At 44.3% G+C, this 25712-nt stretch overlaps 1 protein-coding gene across 1 annotated transcript in view; it reads left to right on the top strand.

The window, feature by feature from the left end:
• Window positions 1-25712, top strand: part of RAB2A (RAB2A, member RAS oncogene family) — a 160896-nt gene that overhangs the window by 72143 nt on the left and 63041 nt on the right. Inside the window, exons 5-6 of the mRNA XM_033933793.1 lie at window positions 2172-2264; window positions 11581-11692. Of these exons, the coding sequence (XP_033789684.1) occupies window positions 2172-2264; window positions 11581-11692 (205 nt within the window). The remainder of the gene's footprint in view (window positions 1-2171; window positions 2265-11580; window positions 11693-25712) is intronic.

Here is a 25712-nt window from a genome sequence, read left to right as displayed (position 1 = left end):
AGACAGGACACTGAAATCTTTCCAGTTTGTGGCAGCAGCCAAAACCAAAACAGGATGCTAGGAATTATTAGGAAATGGATGGTAAATAAGATTAAGATTATATAATACCTCTATATCGCTCCTTGATGTGGCCTTACCTTGAATACTGCATTCAGTTCTGGTTGTCATATTTCAAAAAAAGATACAGCAGAATTAGAAAAGATTCAAAGAGCAACCCAAATGATAAAGGGAATGGAACTCCTCTCATATGAGGAAAGGCCAAAAGAGGTTAGGGCTCTTTAGCTTAGAAAGATGGGATATGATTGAGGTCTACAAAATCCCGAGTGTATAGAACAATTAAAAGTGAATTGACTTTTAATTCTTTCAAAAAGTACAAAAACTAGTGGACACTCGGTGAAATTACATGGAAATATTTTTTCACTCAAATAGTTAAGCTCTTGAACTCGTTACCAGAGGATGTGGCAACAGCAGCTAGCATATCTGGGTTTAAAAAAAGGTTTGGACAAGTTCTTGAAGGAAAAATCCATAGCCAGCTATTGAGACGGACATGGGGGAAGCCACTACTTGCACTGGTATCAGTAGCATGGAATGTTACTACTATTTGATTTTCAGCCAGCCTTATGACCTAGGTTGGCCACTGTTAGAAACAGGATACTGGTTTAGATCAGTGGTCTCAAACTCAAACCCTTTGCAGGGCCACATTTTGGTTTTGCAGGTACTTGGCCTCAGAAAAAATAGTTAATGTCTTATTAGAGAAATGACAATTTTGCATGAGGTAAAACTCTTTATAAATCTTTCCTTTTGGCTAAGACTTAATAATAATATTGTAATTTATAGCTAAAGAGACATGTGATCAAGAAACGGTATTATTTTACTTTTGTGATTATGATAAAAATACTGAGGGCCTCAAAATAGTACCTGGCCCCCGGGTACTAGCATGTGGCCCCCGGGCCGCGCGTTTGAGGCCACTGGTTTAGATGAACCATGGGTGTGACCCAGTATAGCTATTCTTACATTTGAAGCTTTTGAATAAAAATCACCCTACTGCATGCCAAAAGTGAATTATAGTAAATCATACCATTTAAAACTAAAACATGAATAAGATAAATACGGTCTGAGTGCATAAAATCTCTTTAAGGCTCAGAACAAGATTTTAACCAGGTATGAGACATGACTCCAATCTCAACTGTGAATCCAATTTGCTAATTTCAACTTCTGAATTCACTACACAAATCAAATACATAACATAAAGTCTGAAATTGCCTAGCCCTAATGCCAGTATATGCATCTTTGAGAGACAGTGTGAGCAGCTCTTCAAAACTTTAGTAGTCAGTTCCCCAGTATATACTATATGGATTATATTTGTAGACCAAGAACTAAATAAAAGCAGGATAACCCTCAGCATTGAGATTCCCCGTTTGTGTGATTTGATTTATCCTGTTTGTTGGTAAAGTTAAGTTTCTTAACAGAGTTTCTCTATAACTATTATGATAAATCAGATGCATATATTCATCACCTCTTCAGAATTTTGAAATGGACGAACAAGTCTCATGAGACTGAAAGGTTTCTACATACCCCTAAAAACCACCTAGTTTATTTCTGACCTCTGATAGAGCTTGTGTTAGATAACGACTAGTGTCTGATTTTCCTACTTTCTATAGCATTGCTTCTCAAGCTGTAAGTCAGGATCCCAAATGATGTCACATCTTCAGTAAAAATGTCACGGAAACAAGGCTTTGCTCCCCCTTCTTTCTGCAGGTGGTCCTCCTTCTTGCCTTCAGTCACACTTGCTTCTTCGCAAGACAGTGAGCAGCATCTCCTGCATGTGGCTGACCCGGAAGTCTTATCTCTGACATCGGCTCTGACGCCGGAGGAAAGCTTCTGGGTTGGCTTCAGGAGCATGCTACGAATGCTGCATGCGGCTTTGTGGAGGGGCAAGTGCGGCTGGAGGGCAGGAGGCACTTCTGAGGTAACACATGGGAACCCCTCAAGGTGCCTCCATCCTTCGGGATCCCCATGGATGTGGAGTTCCCATCTACTGCATTCTCATGCAGCTCTCTAACTTATAGCCCTTATCTGTCTCCATATTCTTTTTCTTTTGTTGTCTTTATAATTTAAATTAAATATATTGGTGCTAATAATGTATTTGTATGATTTTTGCTCATACCTAGGAGGGACACTTTCAACCACTTGACGACCTGGCTAGAAGATGCTCGCCAGCATTCTAATTCCAACATGGTAATTATGCTCATCGGTAATAAAAGGTAGGAAAATTGTTAGTATTCTGGCATTTAAAGTGTGGCTTTATGGTTTTAAAAATTGAGATCTTCCACACTATTGGGCAAATAGCAAGTGTTCAGATTTTATATGCTGATTGCTCAATTGGACTTATGAGTGCCTCACCTCAGATTGCCATAGCAAGCAGAGAGCAGTTTGCCCTTATATTTTGCCAAGCCTCATTTTTGTAAACTTTCCTTGAAGCTTTTTTTGTAAATCATTTCTTGCTCTACAAGTGGTGAAATGGCAGAACAGTAACTCTTGAGAGAGAATCTACTGTTTCCAAAATCTCTAAAGAACTGCAAAAGTTCTGCTTGAACAGTTTGAAAACATTTTCTGTACTGAAATGTGCAGACGTAGGAACTTTGCCATGTATATTTCCAGCATATATGTAACCTATGATATGACTTTTAATCATGTAAAATTTTGAGCAGTAAAGATCCTGAAATATGAGGAGTATTTTATTTTGCTTTGTGTGTTTGTTTTAATACAATGCCTACTCTACACAGCTTTTCTCACAAGAAGATTTGAACGGTTAGGGGCACAAATGTAAAAGTAACAGAAAGGCGCTTATGTTATGCTTATTTTATAAAGGATAACATTAACACACATTCAAGATTATATGAAGAGTTCCATAAACTACATAAAATAATCACTCTTTAGCCATATAGATGTTCAAAAGGCCTTTTACCTAGCAGACTTAATGCACCATAATTGTCATTGGTCTCCCAAAACTATAAAGTCAAATTTCAAATCTTCTTTAACTGGTTTAACTTTTATTACTTTAATAATCACTTCAAGCATATAATAGTTTACCGTATTTTTCGCTCCATAAGACGCACCTGACCATAAGACGCATCCTAGATTTAGAGGAGGAAAAAAAACATTCTGAACCAAATTCTCCCTGCCAGGCTCTGAACCCAACCTCACACTCCTTGCCAAGCTTTGTAACCTGTCACCCCCCCCTCCCTGCCAGGCTTTGTACCCTGTCCCCCCTCTGGTGGTCTAGTGGTAGGCCGGGACAGGGCAGACAGGCCTAGTGGCTGGCAGGCAGGTAGGGACAGGGCACGCAGGCAGGCCTCCCCCTCCCAGGCAAGCAAGCTCTGCTGCAAGGGATGAGAATTCGAGCCGCGTCAGCCATCACTGCTTGCCAGGACCAGACAGGCAGCCCCGTTTAGCGAGGGAAGGCGACGGAATGAAAAAAAAGGTAACGGGGTGGGGATGATGGGTATTCACTCCATAAGACGCACCCTTATTTCTACCCCCTTTTTGGGGACGGAAAAAGTGCGTCTTATGGAGCAAAAAATACAGTATATATTCATCTTTTAAACTTCATAGTGCAAGTAGCTAGGGGAAGACTTTTCGACACAGAGTCTGTATTTCACACAAGGCTTTTTCAGGGAATCCCCCTTTCATAGCCATCCCCGTTATCTCCGTACTTTTCTTTCAAACAAAGAGGAAGCATACAGTAGGTGCATATGTGACTTTATGAACTAAGGGCCGGATTCTATATAGGACATCCAGTCTTAAAAGCTGCTTAGGTGGTTTTTGAGAATCGCACATGGGCGTCCTATATAGAATCGCATCTGTCCTCATGGACAGATGCTTAAGCCTGCCTAACCATCACGATTCTCTAATCGGCGTCCATGTCACAGGTGCCGGTTAGAGAATTGCGTTGCCGCTGAGTTAATTGCGGAAAAGGAATCTTCCTGCCGTGATCAGTTTCGTGGCCTCGGCAGGGGGGGGAAAACCCTCTCGAGAGATCCCCCGGCAGGATGGATGGCCATTCTCTCCTGCCAGAACCCCTGAAGCAGCCCCACCCCTGAATGTCCACAACAGGAGGAGTGCCCAATTCTTCCTGCCGCCCCCCCTCCTGAGACATTCCTATGGCAGGGAGATTCCCTTGCCGTGATTGGCTCAGCAGCCGCATCTATATGAAATGTAGACCAGCATTTTGCAGGCCTACATTTCAGGGGCCTAGGGCCTCCTAAGCTTGCCCAAGGCTACTTCTGTGCAAAACCATGCCCAGACAATAACAACATTCCATGCTACTGATCCCAGAGCAAGCAGTGGTTTCCCCAATGTCTGTCTCAATAGCAGACTATGGACTTTTCCTTCAGGAATTTGTCCAAATCTTTTTTAAAAACAGCTACGTTAGCTGCTGTTACTACATCCTCTGGCAATGAGCTTGAGAGCTTAACTATTCTTTGCGTGAAAAAATATTTCCACTTGTTGGTTTTAAAAGTACTTTCCTGTAACTTCATTGAGTGTCCCCTAGTCTTTGTAATTTTTGATGGAGTAAAAAATCGATTCACTTTTACTTTTCCTACACCACTCAATATTATATAGACTTCAATCATATCTCCACTCATCTGTCTCTTTTCCAAGCTGAAGAGCCCTAACCTCTTTAGTCTTTCCTCAAACCTTTTCTAATTCCACTATATCTTTTTGAGATATAGTGACTAGAATTGAATGCAATATACAAGGCAAGGTCACACCATGGAATAATAGTCTTATTTTCCATCCCTTTTCTAATAATTCCTAATTTACCTTATGTATGTACTTGTATATTTCATAAATATCTATTTCCTTCATAGCTGTCTCCTTTTCTGCCCAAACTATGGCCCCAGAAGTTGGCTTTACTTGCTGTTTATCATACACACATGGCAGCAAATTTTGCATTGGTACAACCTCCAAGAATTAACAATGACAACAGATCAGCAGCTGCACATTGTCGGGAGGCTGTCGGCAATCTGGTGGGAGTAGAAGAAAATTTCCTTGGACTGCTGGGTCCTAGATCTTATTTGAGAGTTTTCTGATATCATAGCACATAACAAGCAATTACCACATTTCTGATTCTTGGTATGTGCTATGATGATAGAAATCTCTGAATTTCAGCATTCTATATCTTCAAAAACTTAGTTTATAATCTGACATTGTCATATACTTCTTGCAATGTGATATACCTGCTGATCTTTCCCTGCAATCTTTTATATATTGGGCAAACTTCTCGCCAACTAAAGACTCAACTAATTGAACACAGACACTGTCTCTTCTAAAAAAAAAAAAACAAACATGGAATTGTTAGTGGAACATTACATTGACATGAATCATGATTTTTCAGCGAAATAGGGTCTCCCATTGGGATAGAACATGTTTGGGACTGGCAGCAGATGAAAGTGACAGTAGAAATGTGAACTATTTTTTGACTGGCATACTATATGGATGATGTATATGAAATTGTTCATGTTGTCCCATATATTTGAATAGGACTGACTACAGCTGAGGAAGAAGTCAGACTGGCTAAAGTGTTATATTGAGTGTTTTTTGACCTATGATGACAAAGAGGTAACTTTTGCACAGCTGTGGACTGTTTGGTGAAGCTCCTGTGGGGTTTTGAGGTCTTTTTTTCTCCACTGATATGGAAGATTTGCTAGCCTGGCTGTCTCCTTTTGCAGAAGAGAGCTGATATATCACTTTCTTTGAGATCTGCCAACTCTTTCCTGTGAATTTAAGTTCCTGGTGGTATTGAAATCACCCATTATTACTGTGTTACCGAGTTTGTTGGCCTCCCTAATTTCTGATGACATATTAGCATCTATCTTAGGGGTGATTGTCAGGGAAGACATGAAGTCTGCAAACCAAGTGGAGCAAGCTTCATCCAAAGCAAGGCAAATCATAGGTTGCATACGCAGGAGTTTCGTCAGCCGTAAACCTGAAGTCATTATGCCACTGTTTAGATCCATGGTGAGACCGCACCTGGAGTACTGTGTGCAATTCTGGAGGCCGCATTACCGCAAGGATGTGCTGAGACTGGAATCGGTCCAGAGAATGGCCACCAGGATGATCTCGGGACTCAAAGAGCTCCCGTACGAGGAGCGGTTAGGGAAATTGCAGCTCTACTCACTCGAGGAACGTCGAGAGAGGGGAGATATGATCGAGACATTCAAGTATCTCACGGGCCGCATCGAGGTGGAAGAAGACATCTTCTTCTTCAAGGGTCCCGCGGCAACAAGGGGGCATTCGTGGAAAATCAGGGGCGGGAAACTGCACAGTGACACTAGGAAGTTCTTCTTCACTGAAAGGGTGGTTGATCGCTGGAATAGTCTTCCACTTCAGGTTATTGAGGCCAGCAGTGTGCCAGATTTTAAGGCCAGATGGGATAGACATGTGGGATCTATCCGCAAAGATAGATAGGGAGGGTCACTGGGGTGGGCAGACTTGATGGGCCGTGGCCCTTATCTGCCGTCTATTTCTATGTTTCTATCTGTTCATCCTGGTCAGGCGAACAGTAGTACACTCCTATCTCTATTCTTTTCCCCCCTTACATGTGGAATTTCTACCCATAGGGATTCCAAGGTGTTTTACCATGTTGGCTAGATTTTTATTCCATTTGCATCTTTGCTTTTCTGACTACTTTTCCAGCTTCTATTAACTTTTCCAGATATTTTTGCCCCATCTTTTTCTGCAATCTTTTGTAGTTCATGAAGATTAACCTGGTTTTCCTTACCTTTTCATAGTTTTAAAAACCAAAGCAGCCTTCTTTTTCTCTTACTTGCCCTACAAAAAGGTAGTTTGCCTTAAGAATAATAGCTCCTTTCATTTTTGCCTACTGCTTTTATTCTACTTCCAGATGTTCCCATCCAGACAACTCTTTGGCATAATCCCCCATCTGAACAGTTTTGTGTTTTTTTAAGTCTAGATACTTTACTTTTGAATGAACCCTCTCCACACCAGTCTTTATATTAAAGTGCACCATCTGCTGATCACTGGATGCCAAATGATCAACCACTATAACACCAGAAACACTCTCCCCATTCATAAGCACCAAGTCCAGTAAGGCCCCATTCCATGTGGGTTCCATTACCAACTGCAGGAATAGTTCTTCCTGTAAAGAGTCCAGGATGTTCCTACTTCTAGGAGTCCCCACAGTAGGGATACCCCAGTCAGCATCTAGCTTATTCAAATCACCTGTTAGTAGAACTTCCCCAATAACAGCTACGGTATATTTTAAATGTCTTCAATTAAATCTGTCTACTTCTGTCAGTGAAGGAGGCCTGTATATCGCACCAATATAAAAATTTTCATTCCCTTTTTCCACAGTGCCTCTTATTACCCTGTAGGTCTTAAAATTGTGTTCAAGGACCTTTAGTCTAGTGGTTGTAGAATGCACTTCCAGATAATGTTTATCAGATTCCTTTGTTTCTATCTTTTTGTAAGTGTTTGAAGGCTTACTTTTTTCAGAAGGCCTTTGGTAATTTATGAAAGGAGAAAATTGTGGTTGCTGTATTCAGAATTGTATTGAAGTTTAGTATGTAGACTGTTAGAATGGTTTTATTTACGATGTTATAGTGTTGATGTGTCAGGTTGTTTGTTTTTTAATGCATGTTTGTGGTAACCCATATAGATTTTTGAGATATAAGAGTATTAATATTTTTTGGTGTGTTGTGTGTTTTGTTTTTTAAATAAAATATAATGCCACTCCCCATTCTTTTCTTCCTATTCTGTCTTTCCTGAACAAATAATGGCCTTTTATAACTATATTCCAGTCTTGGTTCCCATGATCATCACTAAATCTAAATCAGCCTTTTCCATCCCAGCCTCTATATCCAGTATCTTATTTTTCATACACGGGCATTAGTATATACTATTTTCCAGACATTGCCCCTTTTTCCTATTTGTGTAGGGGTATTTAATGCTTTACTTACCTAGGGGGCTTTAATCATGTAGCCCCAACGAATCTAGTTTAATATAACAAAGTAACATTAGAATATATTTCTTCACAGAAGAAATGATAGATGAATGAAACAATCCTTCCAGTAGAAATATTTGGTGGCAAGAATGAGAGTGGAGTTGAGGAAAACATGGAGTAAGCACAAAGGAAAAGAGATTGGAACTTGTATACTGCCTTTTTATAGTTATATAACCACACTCAAACCAGTTTGCATACAGGTACTTCAAGCATTTTCCCTATCTGTCCCGGTGGGTTCACAATCTATCTAATGTACCTGGGACAGTGGAGGATTAAGTGGCTTGCCCAGGGTCACAAGGAGCAATGCGAGGTTTGAACCCACAACCTCAGAGGCTTCATCAGCCGAAAGCCGGAAGTCATTATGCCATTGTATAGATCCATGGTGAGGCCCCACCTGGAATACTGTGTGCAATTCTGGAGACCGCATTATCGCAAGGATGTGCTGAGACTGGAGTCGGTTCAGAGAATGGCCACTCGGATGGTCTCAGGACTCAAGGATCTCCCATACGAGGAACGGTTAAACAAATTGCAGCTATACTCACTCGAGGAGTGCAGAGAGAGGGGGGACATGATCGAGACGTTCAAGTATCTCTCGGGCCGCATAGAGACAGAGGAAGATATCTTCCTCTTCAAGGGTCCCACGACAACAAGAGGGCATCCGTGGAAAATTAGGGGAGGGAATCTACGAGCTGACACCAGGAAATTCTTTTTCACAGAAAGGGTGGTTGATCGCTGGAATAGTCTTCCACTACATGTGATCGAGGCTAGCAGCGTGCCTGATTTTAAGGCCAGATGGGATCGTCACGTGGGATCTATTCACAGGGCAAAGGAAGAGGAGGGATCTATTCACAGGGCAATGGTAGGGGAGGGACTTTAGGGTGGGCAGACTGGATGGGCCTTGGCCCTTATCTGCCGTCTATTTCTATGTTTCTATGCTGTAGCTCTAACCACTGCACTACTCTCTCCTATGGATCCTCAAACAGAGGCTTCTCAACCTTGAAGTGAAGTCAAGAGCAGACACTTTATAGTCTATAGTATTGGGGATTGGTCACCGTGAGAACGGGCTACTGGACTTGATGGACCATTGGTGTGACCCAGTAAGTCTGTTCTTATGTTTTTATTTTCAAACAAGACAAAAATACACCAGCAGTCATTCACAGACATGATGAAAGGTTGTCCATTTTCATATCTTTGAGTATAAAGGGGGCTGATAAGCCCGATCCTGTAGTGACTGACTGTTTTAGCTTCAGATTTTCTCTCCAAGAGAGATGGGCATCCAAAGTTGATTCGATCCGTTTATATAGTCTGGAATGCTGCTTCTGCCACTTCAACTTTTCTTCCTTTTGTTGCCAGCATCAGTTTTTGAAGTGCTGAGATCCTTGCAGCAATTAGTTCTCTTCCTAGGGCAGTCCTGAGCAGTAAACACCCACGTGTTGGTGAGGCATTCCACCCTGGCTTTAACAACATCCTTGAAATGTCCCCTGCCCTTCTCAAGTGTATGCCTTCCTCATACTTGTTTCAGTAGCCTAAAACTGAGCACCCAGATAACACGGCCATAAAAATTTGTGTTTTCTTTAGAGTGTTGGGTTCATTTATAGGAAGTACTCCTGTTCTTTGAGCATCAGGTCAAGCTGGAGCATAAAAGTTCATTGTGAAATGACAGCTTATTTTTTGCCATTTTATAAAACAAGTAAAGCACAGAGTTTAGATTCTTAGAGTATGCTCCAAAGTTATAACATTTGGTAAGGCATTTTAACCATCTTTGCTTATTCATTTCATCAGGTCATACTGAAAAGAACACTTGCATTCTAATTCTCAACATGTCTTAAGTTAATTACTAAAATATACCCATCTTCTTTCTGTTCTCTCCTTACATGGATCCTAAATTTGTCCCAGCAAAGGGTGTTTGACCTTAGCTTAATTTGATGGTGTGATGGTGGTGCTTAGCAACAGGAAAGCTACCTTGAAGTGCCTGTCCTAACTGTAATAATCCTCATGTTCAATAAAATGGGAACCTGTAACCTGTCAGGTTCCCTGTCCGGTGTCTGAGCTTGACTGTTCCCCTTTTCACTGTTGAATTTGTCTTATTTGGTAGCTTACTGTTTAAGGTAAAAATGACCCATTTCGGAACACTTTAATACACATTCAGTATTATTGCTGTCCTTAAATTCAATATGATATGAGCGTGGTTGCATAGTACACAGGACATATCTTTCTGCTCTGTTATGGGCCTATAACTTTCATGCCCCTGCTCTCAGCATGCATAAAAATGCAGTTTGCCTAATCTATATATTAGTTTGATTCTTAAATATGATTCCTGCTTCTTGATCAACGAGTGTGTTGTATGAAACAAGAAAAAATGTGCTTAGAAATTCAAGGGAAAAGTCGGCAGGAAGTATGTTCTTTCCTTTTTTGAGGCTGCTTTCAACTCTTAATCTCTTATTTGCCTGTTCAGTACCTGTATGTTTTTATCATTCCCATAATTAATGTAACTCTAATCCCTGCTATGTCTTTTTTGCGTTAATAGATTGTAAGCGCTACCGAGCAAGGACAGTCATACACTTTGTATACAGTGCTAGGTACATCTAAGTAGTAGAAGTAGTACAGGTACAGAAAGCTGCTTTGACACTAGGTCTGCAGGGGAATGAGATAATCTGATATTTCCTATTAAGCTGATTCTACCTCTTGATTTGTTCATTCTGTTAATTTAATTTCATTTATTTAAAACTTACTTTTTCAGACCATAAGATGCACTGGACCATAAGACGCACCGGACCATGAGACGCACCCCACCTGTAGAGGAGGAAAAACCAAAAAAAAAAAAAAAAATTTAATTCAGAATTTTTTTTCTTCTTGGTTTTTCCTGCTCTACATGTAGGGGTGTCTGGTGATCTGGTGCTGGGAAGCCCAAAAGCTGCCCGCAGCCGCAAGAAGCCCAAAAGCCACCCGCAGCCACCAGAAGTCCGAAGCCACCCGTAGCCCCCCTCCCCCCCGGTACCTTTTTTATTGGTGGTCCAGCGCGGTCTCTGGGACGGCTACCTGTGTCTTTAGCAGAGCGACACAGGAGTACGACCTTTGCGCTTCCTGCCTGGTCCCATGCCGCTCTGTGATTGGCTGCAGTCAGTTACTGGCTGCAGCCAATCACAGAGCGGCATGACCAAGCAGGAAGCACAAAGGTCGCGCTTCTGCGTTGTGCGTCGCTCTTCTAAAGACACAGGTAGCCATCCCAGAGACCGCACTGGACCACCCAAAAAAAAGTTACTGGGGGGCGCAGTGTATTCGGTCCATAAGATGCACCCCCTTTTTGGGAGTGGAAAATGTGCATCTTATGGTCTGAAAAATACGGTATATACTGCCACACTGGCTTTTGGTCATTCATTAACATAACTGCAACTGGAAGGTGGTCTTCATTTACTGAATTGGTCTTCATTTACTGAATCAGTTTTTATTGAATAGTTCCTTAGCGTTTTAACATTTCACCTTCTGAAAATCTTTTAGAAAGGTTGGAATAAAATTGCCTCAAATAGTATATTTGTTTCTCTGTATTTTAGTGACTTGGAATCCAGAAGGGAAGTAAAAAAAGAAGAGGGTGAAGCATTTGCACGAGAACATGGACTTATCTTTATGGAGACATCCGCAAAGACTGCTTCCAATGTAGAGGAGGTAATTTTTTCTTTCATTTTAGTGTGTTGCAGTAATGACACTCTTGTCAATAGCTGCTATGACAGTTTGTCAGGTGGTCCATCCATAAATATGCATATCCAGCAGCAAATGGCGTGACTTATATGCTCATGAAGTCCCCACCCCTCATCAGTAGAGGAATCCTAAAGCAGATTCACAGTGATTTGATTTAGATCAGGGGTCTCAAAGTCCCTCCTTGAGGGCCGCAATCCAGTCGGGTTTTCAGGATTTCCCTAATAAATATGCATTGAAATCAATGCATGCACATAGACCTCATGCATATTCATTGGGGAAATCCTGAAAATCCGACTGGATTGCGGCCCTCAAAGAGGGACTTTGAGACCCTGATTTAGATGATATGCCAGATGGGTTCCTCCTCCTCTGCCAGAAGGACTAGAAGCAGATCTGCGATGCTGCAATAGTGGAAGTTCTGATGGGGTTCTTCCCATTTCTTTCCTGCAAAGCATGAAGCAGACTCAGGCTTGCAGAGGTACTAATGAGAGGAGAGGGGAAAGGAGTGTGAAAAGGAGGAAGATAAAGGGAAGAAAAATTAACAGGGTTAGAGGAAAAAAGATAAGAGAAAAGGAGCTCATATAGACACCGCCTAGCAGCACATAGACACATACCCTCCCTTCATACTCTCATCATCCCACCCATTTACTTACTACCTACATTTTCACATTATCTCAGTTTCATGTACACACTCACCTGTGCATTCGGCAAAATGTGTCAGTGCAATGCTTAGATCATGCACTCTTCAGCTTTTAAGTCTGACATTTTAGGATAACATTGAAGAAAGCAATGCCTTGATAAAAGCATAGATTATTCATAGACCAATGGATTATGCAGAAACAGATGCAAGTATTTACATTTATCCCAGGACAAGCAGGCAGCATATTCTTAACACATGGGTGACGTCACCGACGGAGCCCTCGGTACGGACCTTTTTAACTAGAAGTTTCTAGTTGGCCGCACCGCGCGTGCGCGAGTGCCTTCCCGCCCGACAGAGGAGTGCGTGGTCCCCAGTTTCTTCGTTTCCGCGGAGCGAAGAAGACGCGTGTATTTTTTCAACGGCCGTTGAAATCACTTTTTCGCCTTCCCGCTCGCGTTTTTTTCCTAATTTTTTCTCTCTTTACCTTCGGGTTTACTTTTTCTTTGATTTGCAAAAAAAAAAAAAAAAAAAACTTTCATTTTTCCTTTTTCTTTCGTTTTTGCCCCGGCGGGGCCTGTTGCCATTATACAGGCCTCGGACTTCGATTTTGCGGAGGCTATCTTCCCCTTCATGCCCCCGCAGGTCGGTTTTAAGAAGTGCCAGCGGTGTGCACGCCCGATCTCCGTTTCTGACCCACACAATTGGTGTTTGCAGTGTCTGGGTCCGGAGCATCGGGCAGACTCCTGCACCCGCTGTGCCACTCTGCAAAAACGAACGCTTAAAAACCGAAGAATCCAACAAACTCTTCTTTTCGGCACCGAGTCGGCGATGGACTCCTCGACATCGACAGCGGTACCACAGAAATCGGCACCGTCTACTTCGACACCGCCCGACCCCACATCGGCGTCTCTGGCGCCAGGTAAGCCGGCTAAGAAGCCTTCCTCTTCCCTCGAGCGCCCTCCAGCTACGGTGGCGACACCGTCCCTACCGGCATCGCACCGGTCCCGCAAACGCTCCGCCCCGATATCGGTGAGTGCCTCGTCATCGGCCTCCTCATCGCCGGGGCGTGGAGCGGCATCCAAGGAACCGAAGAAAAAGAAAGCGGTTCCGATGCCACCCCTAGATGACCGTATCTCGGTCATTCTCAAAGCTCAGCTTCAGGAACAGTTGAAGAAACAACTTGAACAGCTGTTACCCTCTATCCTGGCACCGCTCCTTCCGGTACCAGACCGGCCCGAGCCCCGCACCGAGCCCCCGGTGTCCACTCCTTCGGTACCGGTAAACACCTCTATGCCGATCCTTTCGGCTCAACAACTTCACGCCGATCCGGTGGTTCATTCTCAGACCAATGTGGATCCTTCTCGGCACCAGGTGGTACGGCATTCTTCTCGGGACCGAGAACGACGCCGATCGTCCTCCCCTGGTACCGTTTCAGTGCGCTCTGGTAAGTCTTTGTCCAAGACTCGCCACACCGCGCCCTCCACCCCGGTGTCTCGACATGCACCAGAGGTCAGAGACCCTGATTTGTGGGAGGAGACTCCCCTCGGTACCGAGGAGGATCCCTCCTCATCTGATGAGGAACCATCGGCACCCGATGCCACCTCTAAACCGGAGCAGTCCTCATTCACTAAATTTCTGAGAGAAATGTCTGCTGCCCTATCCCTTCCACTAGAATCTGACTCGAAAAAGTCTCAAGCCTTTCTAGAGGCTTTAGATTTTGAGCAACCTCCTAAGGAGTTCCTCAAGCTTCCCGTACATGACATCCTACGGGAAACGTTCTACAAGAACTTGGAAACTCCCCTCACGGTACCGGGAGCCCCCCGTAAGCTGGACAACCTTTACCGGGTCATCCCTATACCTGGATTTGACAAATCTCAATTGCCCCATGAGTCCCTTTTAGTGGAATCCACTTTGAAAAAGACCCAGGGCTCCAGTGTCTATGCCTCTACCCCTCCTGGCAGAGAAGGTAAGACCATGGACAAATTTGGCAAGAGGCTTTACCAAAATGCCATGCTGGCCAACAGGGCAAACAACTACTCCTTCCATTTTTCTTTCTACCTAAAACACTTGGTCCAACAACTGTCTACCCTTCAGAAGTACCTTCCTGAGCGCAAGGTCCCGCTATTCCAACAACACATCTCTGGTCTTCTCCAGATGCGAAAATACATGGTCCGCTCAATATATGACTCCTTCGAGCTCACCTCTCGGGCCTCTGCCATGGCTGTAGCCATGCGTCGACTAGCCTGGCTCAGAGTCTCCGACCTGGACGTCAACCACCAGGATCGTTTGGCCAACGCCCCCTGTCTCGGGGATGAACTCTTTGGAGAGTCCCTGGATTCCACCACCCAGAAACTCTCGGCCCATGAGACCAGGTGGGACACCTTGATCAAGCCAAAAAAGAAGGCTCCGCCTGCTCGACCCTATCGGCCTCAATCTTCTTACCAGCGGAGGTTCTCAGCCAGGCCACTCAATCCGCCCCCCCAACAATCTCGGCGACCTCGTCAACAGCAGCACCATGCCCAGGCTCGATCTCAGGCCACTCAACCCTCTAAGCCGCCTCAGCCTGCTAAACAGTCTCAGCCCTTTTGACTCTTCTCTCCAGGGCATAGCCAGTCATCCTCCCTCACTGCCTCTTCCACAGCCTATCGGGGGTCGTCTCACCATTTTCTCCAGCCGTTGGGAAGTCATCACGTCGGACCAGTGGGTCCTCAACATCATCCGCCACGGCTACTCCCTCAACTTCCAGACTCTTCCACCAGACAACCTTCCCGTAGAGTCTGCTTCACACTCATCTCAAACCCCCCTCCTCCTGAGGGAAGTTCAATCCCTCCTCCTTCTCAACGCCATCGAAGAAGTACCTCCAGATCAAAGGGGTCAGGGATTCTACTCCCGCTACTTCCTGGTTCCCAAAAAGACGGGAGACCTCCGTCCCATTCTCGATCTAAGGGATCTCAACAAGTGTCTGGTCAAGGAGAAGTTCAGAATGCTCTCCCTTGCCACGCTTTACCCTCTTCTTTCTCAACACGACTGGCTATGTTCCCTGGACCTCAAAGAGGCCTACACTCACATCTCCATCAATCAGAGTTCTCGCCGCTACCTGCGGTTCCAGGTACTGCACCACCACTATCAGTACAAGGTGCTACCGTTCGGCCTCGCTTCCTCCCCCAGGGTCTTCACCAAGTGCCTTATAGTGGTAGCGGCCTTCCTCAGGTCTCACAACCTCCAGGTGTTCCCCTACTTGGACGATTGGTTGGTGAAAGCACCTTCATCTCAACTCGTGCTACAAGCTACTCATCACACCATCTCTCTCCTCCACCTCCTGGGGTTCGAGATCAACTACCCCAAGTCGCATCTGCTTCCCACCCAGCGACTTCAATTCATTGGAGCAGTTCTGGACACCACGCTGATGAGGGCCTTTCTCCCCTCCGATCGCCAGCGGACCCTGCTCCATCTCTGCCGTCAGGTGCTCATGCATCCCTCCATTCCTGCCCGACAGATGATGGTCCTCCTGGGTCACATGGCCTCGACGGTGCATGTCCTTTCTCTGGCACGTCTCCACCTTCGTACGCCTCAGTGGACTCTCGCCACCCAATGGTCACAGACTTCGGATCTTCTTTCTCATCCCGTCTCTGTGACATCCTCTCTTCAGCAATCTCTCCAATGGTGGTTGAACTCCTCAAATCTTTCCAGGGGTCTACTCTTTCATCTGCCCCCCCACTCTATGATCATCACCACAGATGCGTCCCCCTACGCGTGGGGAGCTCACCTGGGAGATCTACGCACCCAGGGACTTTGGACCCCACAGGAGCGTCGTCATCACATCAATTTCCTGGAACTCAGAGCCATGTTCTACGCCCTCAAGGCTTTCCAACATCTTCTCTGCCCTCAAGTCCTCCTCCTGTGCACAGACAATCAAGTCGCCATGTACTACATAAACAAGCAAGGGGGCACCGGATCTCGCCCCCTTTGTTTGGAGGCTCTGCGCATCTGGACCTGGGCCACGGACCGCAATCTCTTTCTCAGGGCGGTCTATATCCAGGGCGAACAGAACTCTCTGGCCGACAATCTCAGCCGCATCCTTCAACCTCACGAGTGGACGTTGGACCCTCCGACTCTGCTATCCATCTTTGCTCGATGGGGCACTCCGCAGGTGGACCTCTTTGCAGCACCTCACAATCATCAGCTGCCCCAATTCTGTTCCAGACTCTTCTCTCCTCACCGTCTGGCTCCGGATGCATTCCTGCTCGATTGGAGGGATCGGTTCCTGTATGCCTTCCCTCCACTTCCTCTGATGTTGCGGACCTTGTCCAAACTCCGCAAGGATCACGCCACCATGATTCTTATCGCCCCTCGGTGGCCTCGCCAACACTGGTTCTCACTCCTGCTCCAACTCAGCTCCAGGGAACCCATTCTACTTCCTGTGTTTCCTACTCTACTTACGCAGCAGCATCAGTCTCTACTGCATCCCAATCTGTCTTCGCTCCACCTGACAGCTTGGTTTCTCTCGGGCTGACCTCTCCAGAGAATCTATCTCAACCGGTCCGCCTCATTTTGGACGCCTCCAGGAAACCGGCCACTCTCCAATGTTACCATCAGAAGTGGACCAGATTCTCCTCGTGGTGTCTCCGGCATCGTCAGGAACCCACCTCCTTAGCGGTGGAAACTGTCTTGGAATATTTGCTCTCACTGTCCAATGCTGGCCTCAAAACTACCTCCATCAGAGTCCACCTCAGTGCCATCACTGCGTTTCATGAGCCTATTCTCGGAAAACCCCTCACGGCTCATCCTCTGGTTTCCAGATTTATGAGAGGGCTCTTCAATCTCAAACCGCCTCTCAAACCTCCTCCTGTCGTCTGGGACCTGAATGTGGTTCTCTCAGCCCTCATGAAACCTCCGTTTGAGCCTCTTGCCACAACTTCGCTCAGGCTTCTTACCTGGAAGGTGCTTTTCCTAATTGCCATCACCTCTGCCAGGAGGGTTAGCGAACTGCATGCACTGGTTGCCGACCCACCTTTCACTGTTTTTCACCATGACAAGGTTGTTCTGCGTACCCACCCTAAATTCCTTCCCAAGGTGGTCTCGGCTTTTCACCTTAACCAGTCCATTGTGCTGCCCGTCTTCTTCCCTAAGCCTCACTCGCATCCTGGGGAACAGGCGTTGCACACGCTGGATTGTAAGCGTGCCCTTGCTTACTATCTTGATCGTACCAGAGCTCACCGGACATCCCCTCAGCTCTTTTTGTCTTTCGATCCCAACCGTTTGGGTCGCCCTGTCTCCAAACGGACACTTTCCAATTGGCTTGCTGCCTGTATTGCTTTCTGCTACGCTCGGGCCGGTCTCTCACTGGATGGAACTGTCACGGCCCACAGGGTCCGAGCTATGGCTGCTTCTGTAGCTTTCCTCCGCTCCACGCCCATCGAGGAAATCTGCAAGGCGGCCACTTGGTCCTCAGTTCACACGTTCACTACTCACTACTGTCTGGACGCATTCTCCAGACGGGATGGACACTTCGGCCAATCTGTGTTACAAAATTTATTTTCCTAATGGCCAACCATCCCACCTCCCTCTTTGTTAGCTTGGAGGTCACCCATGTGTTAAGAATATGCTGCCTGCTTGTCCTGGGATAAAGCACAGTTACTTACCGTAACAGGTGTTATCCAGGGACAGCAGGCAGATATTCTTACGTCCCACCCACCTCCCCGGGTTGGCTTCTTAGCTGGCTTATACTAACTGGGGACCACGCACTCCTCCGTCGGGCGGGAAGGCACTCGCGCACGCGCGGTGCGGCCAACTAGAAACTTCTAGTTAAAAAGGTCCGTACCGAGGGCTCCGTCGGTGACGTCACCCATGTGTTAAGAATATCTGCCTGCTGTCCCTGGATAACACCTGTTACGGTAAGTAACTGTGCTTTCATGTACATTTTGTTTAAATTGCTAAAGGATCTAGAATCTACCAAGTGCTGTCTGATTTATTTTTCACTCCATAAGATGCACCCTAGATTTAGAGGAGGAAAACAAGAAAAAACATTCTGAACCCAGGCTCTGCACCCAGCCCCCCTCACTCCTTGCCAGGCTCTGCACCCTGTCCCCATACCTTTTAAAAACACCCCCGTCCCTTCGTACCTTTTAAAAACACCCCCCCACCCCCATACCTAAAAAACAGCCCCCCACTCCCCTTTTTAAAAACATCCTTATAACCTGGTGGTCCAGCGTGTATCGGTACGGACAGGAGCCAAATTTCCATGTTGCCGCCTGGGCTTGCACCGCTTCCTGAATGGCTGCCATCAATTCTCGCTGTATCTTCACTGCATAGGACACACCGACATTTCCACCCACTTTTGGGTGAAAAAAGTGCATTTTATGGAGCAAAAAGTAGGGTAATCAGTTCTATGACTGTCACAAGTGACACCTACAGTTAATCCAGAGACCTGAAGTTTATCAATAATGCTGTGAAAAAAATGGCCATTGGAAAATCGTAGCAAAATACCATCAACTAAGGGAAAACTGGCTTAGTTGAAAAAAAATATTAAAACCAAGATGGCATCCTTGAAAAGTGTACTTTAGCATAAAACCAGAGGATCTTTGCAGTGTCATGTCCTACATGGTGCTTAGCATACTGTGATCTTATTTTTTAATATTGGTGATTTACAGTATTTTATATATTTATGTACTTATTTATGCCCTTACTTTTAAAGGCCCTTTTACTATGCTGTGCTAGCAAATAGGCTTAGCATGCCCTAATGTGAAACTTACTCCTGCTGGCCAGTTAGTGCACCAGTAATGTCAGTGTGCTCCATAGCTTAACCAGAAGTCATTGCCGTAGTTATTTAATACAGTACAGTGGTGCCTCGCATAACGGACGCCTCGCACAGCGAACGCTGCGCACAACGAACTTTTTGTCGTGCTCCCCACAACGAACTTCGTTTCACACAACGAAGTCGCCCGAGGGGCCCGGGGGGGGGCGGAACTACTCTCGCCGAAGCCGGGAACAGCAGCACCCATGCAGAGAAGGAGAAGACGGCGTGTAGGGGACTCCAGTAAATGCAGAGCAGCAGCTGTGGCAATCAAAAAAAGAGGAGGTCTGCTGTTAAGGTGGACCAGGGTCCTGGAAAATTCGTGAAATCCTGCAATATTACCAGGATCTCAATACAAGTCCATGAGGATCCTGGAGATCCTGCAAATCCTGGTTTTACCCAGACCCAATTCTCTGGTCCTATCTTACGAGACCTGACCCATTTACAGCAAGTTAAGCCATGTTTAAGCTAACGAAAAAAAATCCAGAAAACATCAAAAGATTATTTCCTTTTTAACAAATAGTAATACTGTACCATGAAATACTGTTCCATCATCTCCCTCCACCTTACCCTGGATGCCGAGTTCTCCGGCCCTCTTTCTCGGCCAGCCGCACGCTTTCAGGGAGCAGCGCACGCGCGCATGCTCTGTTGCTCAATCTTCTCCTCTGACGCAACCGGAAACCGGAAGTTGCAGGAGAGTAGAACATTGACCAACTCCAGCAGCTGCGCGTGCACAGCTTTCTGGAAGCGTGCGGCTGGGTGAGGGAGAGGGCCGGCAGACTCCGCATACAAGGTGAGGTGGAGGGAGGGAAATGTAGGGCTGCAGAACGAATTATTGTGTTTTAAATGTATTCTTATGGGAAAACAGGGCTGCAGAACGAATTATTTTTTTTTACATGTATTCCTATGGGAAAACGCGTTTCACACAACGAACGTTTCACATAACAAACTTGCTCCTGGAACGGATTAAGTTCGTTGTGTGAGGCACCACTGTATTTTATTTTGAACAGGTTTCAGTAAAAAATTATTTACTAATACACTTCTACCTCCCTATTCGCTGTGATAGGGGATTAACAGACCCACGAATACAGAAAAAAACGTGAATACATTTTTCATATGTTCACTGTTTTCTATTAAAAACCATCGTGAATATGGTGAAACCGCGAATATCATGGTGGGAGACCCGGCCTGTTCCTGAAAGAGAGGCAAAACATAGTGAAGAAAGTGCTGGGAATCAGCAATTTCTCAATGCAAGCTGATGTAATTTGGGGGGGAGGAGCCAGCAAGCTGAAAACCGTGAATAATCGAAACAGCGATTGCTGAAACCGCGAATACGGAAAGAGAAGTGTATACAGTTTTTAAAAATTGTGCATACTGTTGTATGTTGGGGGAGGGGGAACTCAATTTCTTAACAAGTTTACAGTTACTTATCTGTTTTATCTGTATTAATCCATAGGAACAAATCGATTCCTTTAACACAGAGGCCAATGTGAGAATGTGCTGCTATCAAAAGATATTTTTATTAGACAATTTGAATAATTTGCAAATAGTTCCTGAGATGACTTATGCATGAAAATTTTTACAACAAATCCCTAGTTTTTTTAGCCAAAATAATGACCCACCTCTCTGAGGTATAGCTATGTTTGTGTGATTTTTCTTATGAAATTTAACATAAAATAGCAAATGAACTAAATTGCATATCTCTCATTAATGCATCCTTGTTCTTGCTGCCAAGTTTGAATTTAGGATTATGGGATGGTTTGTGATAAGTCCTGCTCCTTTACTTCCTGTTTCTGAGATATGAGCTAGATCTCTCCAGAACTCAAAATATTTTGTTTATAGCTCAGTCCAAGTTATTGAAATCTGACTCCTTGTTATTACAGAGAAACTTTCAAGGATCCCTCCCTCCTTTGGACACTGGGAGAGCTGTCTCTCTGGAACCCAATCCTAGATTGATTGATTGCTTGGTGCTGTTGCTGCTTTTCTATTGTGCCTGCCAGCCAGCCACCCCCCCCCCCCCCACACACACACACACTTTGAATGTCTTTAATGATTGTGCTGATAAAGACTTTAGAGCCAAATATCTTTTCTCCTTTTATTCAAGGCAATGTGTTTCTCATATTTAAGTGTTCAGATGTGAAATAGGACTATCGCCACTTTTTGATTGATTGTATTTTCAGCTAGACTGGTTCTTTGGATTAATCTAAAGCACTGGGTACAGTTGACTTGAAGCCCTGTTCTGGATAGCATCATATGTGCCATGCGGTTGATTTGCTGAGGCTGGAGGGAAGACAGCTATAGCTTCTGTAGCTAGTTAAAGAGCATAGGTTCCCAAGAAGGTTGTGGCAACTGCTGCCTTCTCATTTCTGCTACCACTTGCTTACCTGCCTGCCCACTGCCTTTCTCACATCATTTACAGAGGATTGGATAGGATGAAGCATTCTTGATAGTTTTTTGGACATTTCTGTGGTGTTTGACACGGTTATACATCAGAAACTGATTGAGAGATTGCAGGATTTGGGAATTGGTGATTTAGTACTGCAATGGTTTACCTCTTTTTTAGCTGGTAGAATGTTCCATATTGAGGCAGGAGCAAAATCAGGTTGGCCGCCGCAGACATGTAGAGTGCCTCAGGGATCTGTTGTGCTGTTTAACATTTATTTGCTTCCTTTGTGCCATGAGTTACAAGAACTAAGAGTTAGTTGCAAGCTTTATGCTGATTATATCTAGTTCTTGGTGCCGGTAACATCCATGCCTGATGCTATCAGAAAGGTGGATTGCTGTTTTTTGTCATCAAGAGCTGGATGGATAACAATCATCTGAAATTGAACACGGATAAAACAGAGGTGTTGTGTATTAGCTGTTCAAAGCATCCTGTTTTTTCCCTCGGTGTCAACTTTAGACAATGTAGAAGTGCCTGTCTCCCAAACATGTAAATACCTGGGAGTAACTTTGGATTCCACTATGTCATTTAAACCGCAGGTAAAGTCAGTAGTGCCTCGAGCTTTCTTCAAATTACGGCTTCTTCGGAAATTGAGAGATCTGTTACCAGTAGGAGAATGTCAGACAGTAATAACTTCAATATTGACACCAATTCTTTTTTTTTTTAAATTCTTTATTGATTTTTCAGACTACAAATGCGCAATAAATGATTCACATATTTGCACATTACATAATAAGCGCAACAAAACTTACAAATACTACTGCACAATGAAATTCCCCCCACCCTCCCAACTAATAAACAAATATAATAAAACCTTCATGAAACTATATATAAAATCCTAAAATCAATTTCAATTCTATTCCCTTCCCTTACCCCCCACCCCAGGATGTGTATGTTTACTTGTCTATAAAATTTAATTAATTATTCCTCTTTACAGTATTTAGCCAATGGCTCCCAAACATCCATAAAATTCTTAAAGCGTCCCGTTGTACGGCCATGCAACGCTCCATTTTATAAGTATAACACAGGGATTCCCACCAGAATTTCCAATTTCTTAAAATAAGCTACATGACAACCCCTGTCATTACAAAAAGTAGTTTATTTCTCACAGATAATTGACTTTTAGCTCTCATAAGTGTACCAAATAAAATAGTATCATAAGATAAAGCCACTGGATTCTCTAATAAATTATTTAATTGGTCCCAAATAGACCTCCAAAACTGCAGTAAATGATCTAAAGCAGGGCTGTGGAGTCGAAGTTGAGGAGTCGGAGGAAATTTTGGGTACCTGGAGTCAGAGTCGGAGTCAGAAGTGCAAAAAACTGAGGAGTCGGAGTCGGAACATTTATCTATCGACTCCATTTTTGAACTTGGCATACCAATCACGAGCGATTCTTTCAGCTATAGCACCCACTATATACACAGCACAAATGTTGCGAGCAGCTTCTGCGGCCTTAGAATCTTGATTAAAAGCAAAAAGAAGGTGGTGTCGAAAATGCTCATTTCTCTCAACTTGACATTCCATTTTAACGATCTGAAAATTAACCAGTGCTGTGGAGTCGAGGAGTCGGAGTCGGAGGAAATTTCGGGTACCTGGAGTCAGAGTCTGAAGTACAAAAAACTGAGGAGTCGGAACATTTATCTACCGACTCCACAGCCCTGATCTAAAGTCCCAGCTTCAAGATGACAATGCCAGCATCTATTAGTCTTGGAACTATCTAATTTATGTAAACGAATAGGGGTCCAGAAAGCTCTATGTAATAAGAAAAACCAAGTTTGTCTCGTAGATGCTGACACCGTACATTTCATTATCCAAGTCCAAATTTGTGGCCATTGAAACGCAGTAATCTGATGCTTAATCTCAATGCTCCAAATGTCACGAAATTGAGAGATCTGTTACCAGTAGGAGAATTTCAGACAGTAATAAGTTCAATATTGACACCAATTCTTGATTATTGCAATGCCCTCTATTTGGGTTTGCCAAAATATGTTCGGGCATTACAATTGGTACAAAACGCTGCGACACGATTTATTGTTGGTGCTACGAAGTTTGATCATTTTGTTTGTTGTATTGGTTGCCTGTTTCTGCCCAAATTGAATTTAAAGTGCTTTGTTTGATCTACAAGTTGATCCATACGCAACTACCAATACCAACTTTTCAATATGTATCAACCCCATTAGGAAGTTGTGCTCTAAGGAACATCATTGTTTGGAAGTGCCCTCATTGAGACAGGTGAGATTAGGAATGTGTCATGATTCCATGATAGCAGTTCAAGGCACATTGCTGTGAAATACTTTACCACTTGAAGTAAAGAAAGTGTCTACTTTATTAAGCTTTAGGAAATTGCTAGAAATTGAATTGTTTGTGCAATATTTTTCAGAATGATCTGTGCTTTGCTCTAAAATTTGTTTTGGAAGCAGATTTGATTTTTTTTATCTTTTGTATTGTAAGTTAAATTTTGAATATTTGTATTTTAACTGTGAACGTAATCGTGTAATTTATGCAGAATTATAGGATGTAGCGAGTAAGAGATTTTTAAATTAAATTAATAAAAAAATCATAGCCACAAACAAACCAAAGTGAGGCAAAAAGCCTCTTGGGTGCATCACTGTTGGCTCTTGCCTGTCCTGCCTCCTATGATATATCTTTATGTTTTGAAGGGGCAGAAGAGGCAAAAGCTGCCATCAGTATGCAAAAGGTTATGGCCCTACACCTCATTTTGGTTTGGTTGCAGCCATGATACTTGGCTTACAACGGCTGAGTGAATAGGTAGGCAGCAGAGAAGGGAAGATGCAGTTTCTATTTCTTCGTGCCACTGAAGACATGGGAAAGCAGCAGGCAAGCAAGTCGTGGGGTAGCAAGGAGGGGAAGATTGGCGAGTTTGTGAGCAAACAACTGAGTGGAGGTGTTGATGAAGGAATGAGTGACTGGAGGTGGAAAAGGAAAAGGAAAGAGAAATAATGGGCAAGGTTCATAGTCAAAAGCGCGTGACGACAAAGGCGCGCCGACAACCCAGCGCAGACAACTGAGCGCAAGGCCGAAGCACGCCGAAGAAAAACAATATTTTAAGGGGCTCCGATGGGGGGTGTTGGTGGGGAACCCCCCCAACTTTACTTAATAGAGATCGCGCCGGCATTGGGGGGTTGTAACCCCCCTCATTTACTGGAAACTTAACTTTTTCCCTCTTTTTTAGGGAAAAAGTGAAGTTTTCAATATAATGTGGGGGTTACAACCCCCCACAACGCCGGCGCAATCTCTGTTAAGTAAAGTGGGGGGGGTTCCCCACACACACCCCGTCGGAGCCCTTTAAAATACTGTTTTTCTTCGGCGCGCTTCCACCTTGCGCTCAGTTGTCTGCGCTGGGTTGTCGTCACGCCTTTGTCGGCGTGCGCTTTTGACCTGTCACCATTGGGCAATGTTAGTAGTGGAGGGAAAAGAAGAGGGAAATGGATGAAGGGTAGTGATTGATGGGGAATTAGAGAGAGATAGGGTAATGCTGGATGGTGAGGTAAGGGGAAGAACGATGAGATGTTGCTGAATAGTGAGGGATAGGAGAAAGAGGACAGTAGTGGGAGGGCAGAAATACAGAGGAGTGATGCTAGATGGTGGCAGGAGATAGAGAAACAGTGTTCGATGAAGGAGAGAGAGAGGGGACTGATTTTTGGATGGTGAAGGGGGGCAGGAAGACAGAGCAGATACTGCCTTGCGAGGGCGGGGGGGGGGGAGAAACAGAGAGATACAGGATATCCTGGATGGCTTGAAGGGGAGAAAGCAATGCATATAGAGAGGAGATGCCGCATAGCTGGGAGAGAAGAGAAAAAACAACAAAAACTCTACACGCTCTTAAGCGATAACAAAAAAGTGGAGTAATGATCATTTCAAAAAAATGTTGTTCAAATAATGTCAAATTATCTAAATATTGTCTTTACTTCAATCCAACCACTTCAGACATTGCTGTTATTATAGTATTATACTTTTCACATCACAAATGTTGACTGTAAACCACCAATAAAGGAAGGAAAAAAGACCTCAGACTCCCTTCAAACATTCATAGACAGACCTTGTGAGCCAGTTGAATGGGATATCTTCAATCATCGGTCATTTTTTTTTTTAA

This window comes from Geotrypetes seraphini, chromosome 2, assembly GCF_902459505.1.
Source record: "Geotrypetes seraphini chromosome 2, aGeoSer1.1, whole genome shotgun sequence".
Lineage (NCBI taxonomy): Eukaryota > Metazoa > Chordata > Amphibia > Gymnophiona > Dermophiidae > Geotrypetes > Geotrypetes seraphini.
The sequence above is the reverse complement of the archived record's forward strand: the minus strand, read 5'-3'. Positions and strand labels throughout refer to the sequence as shown.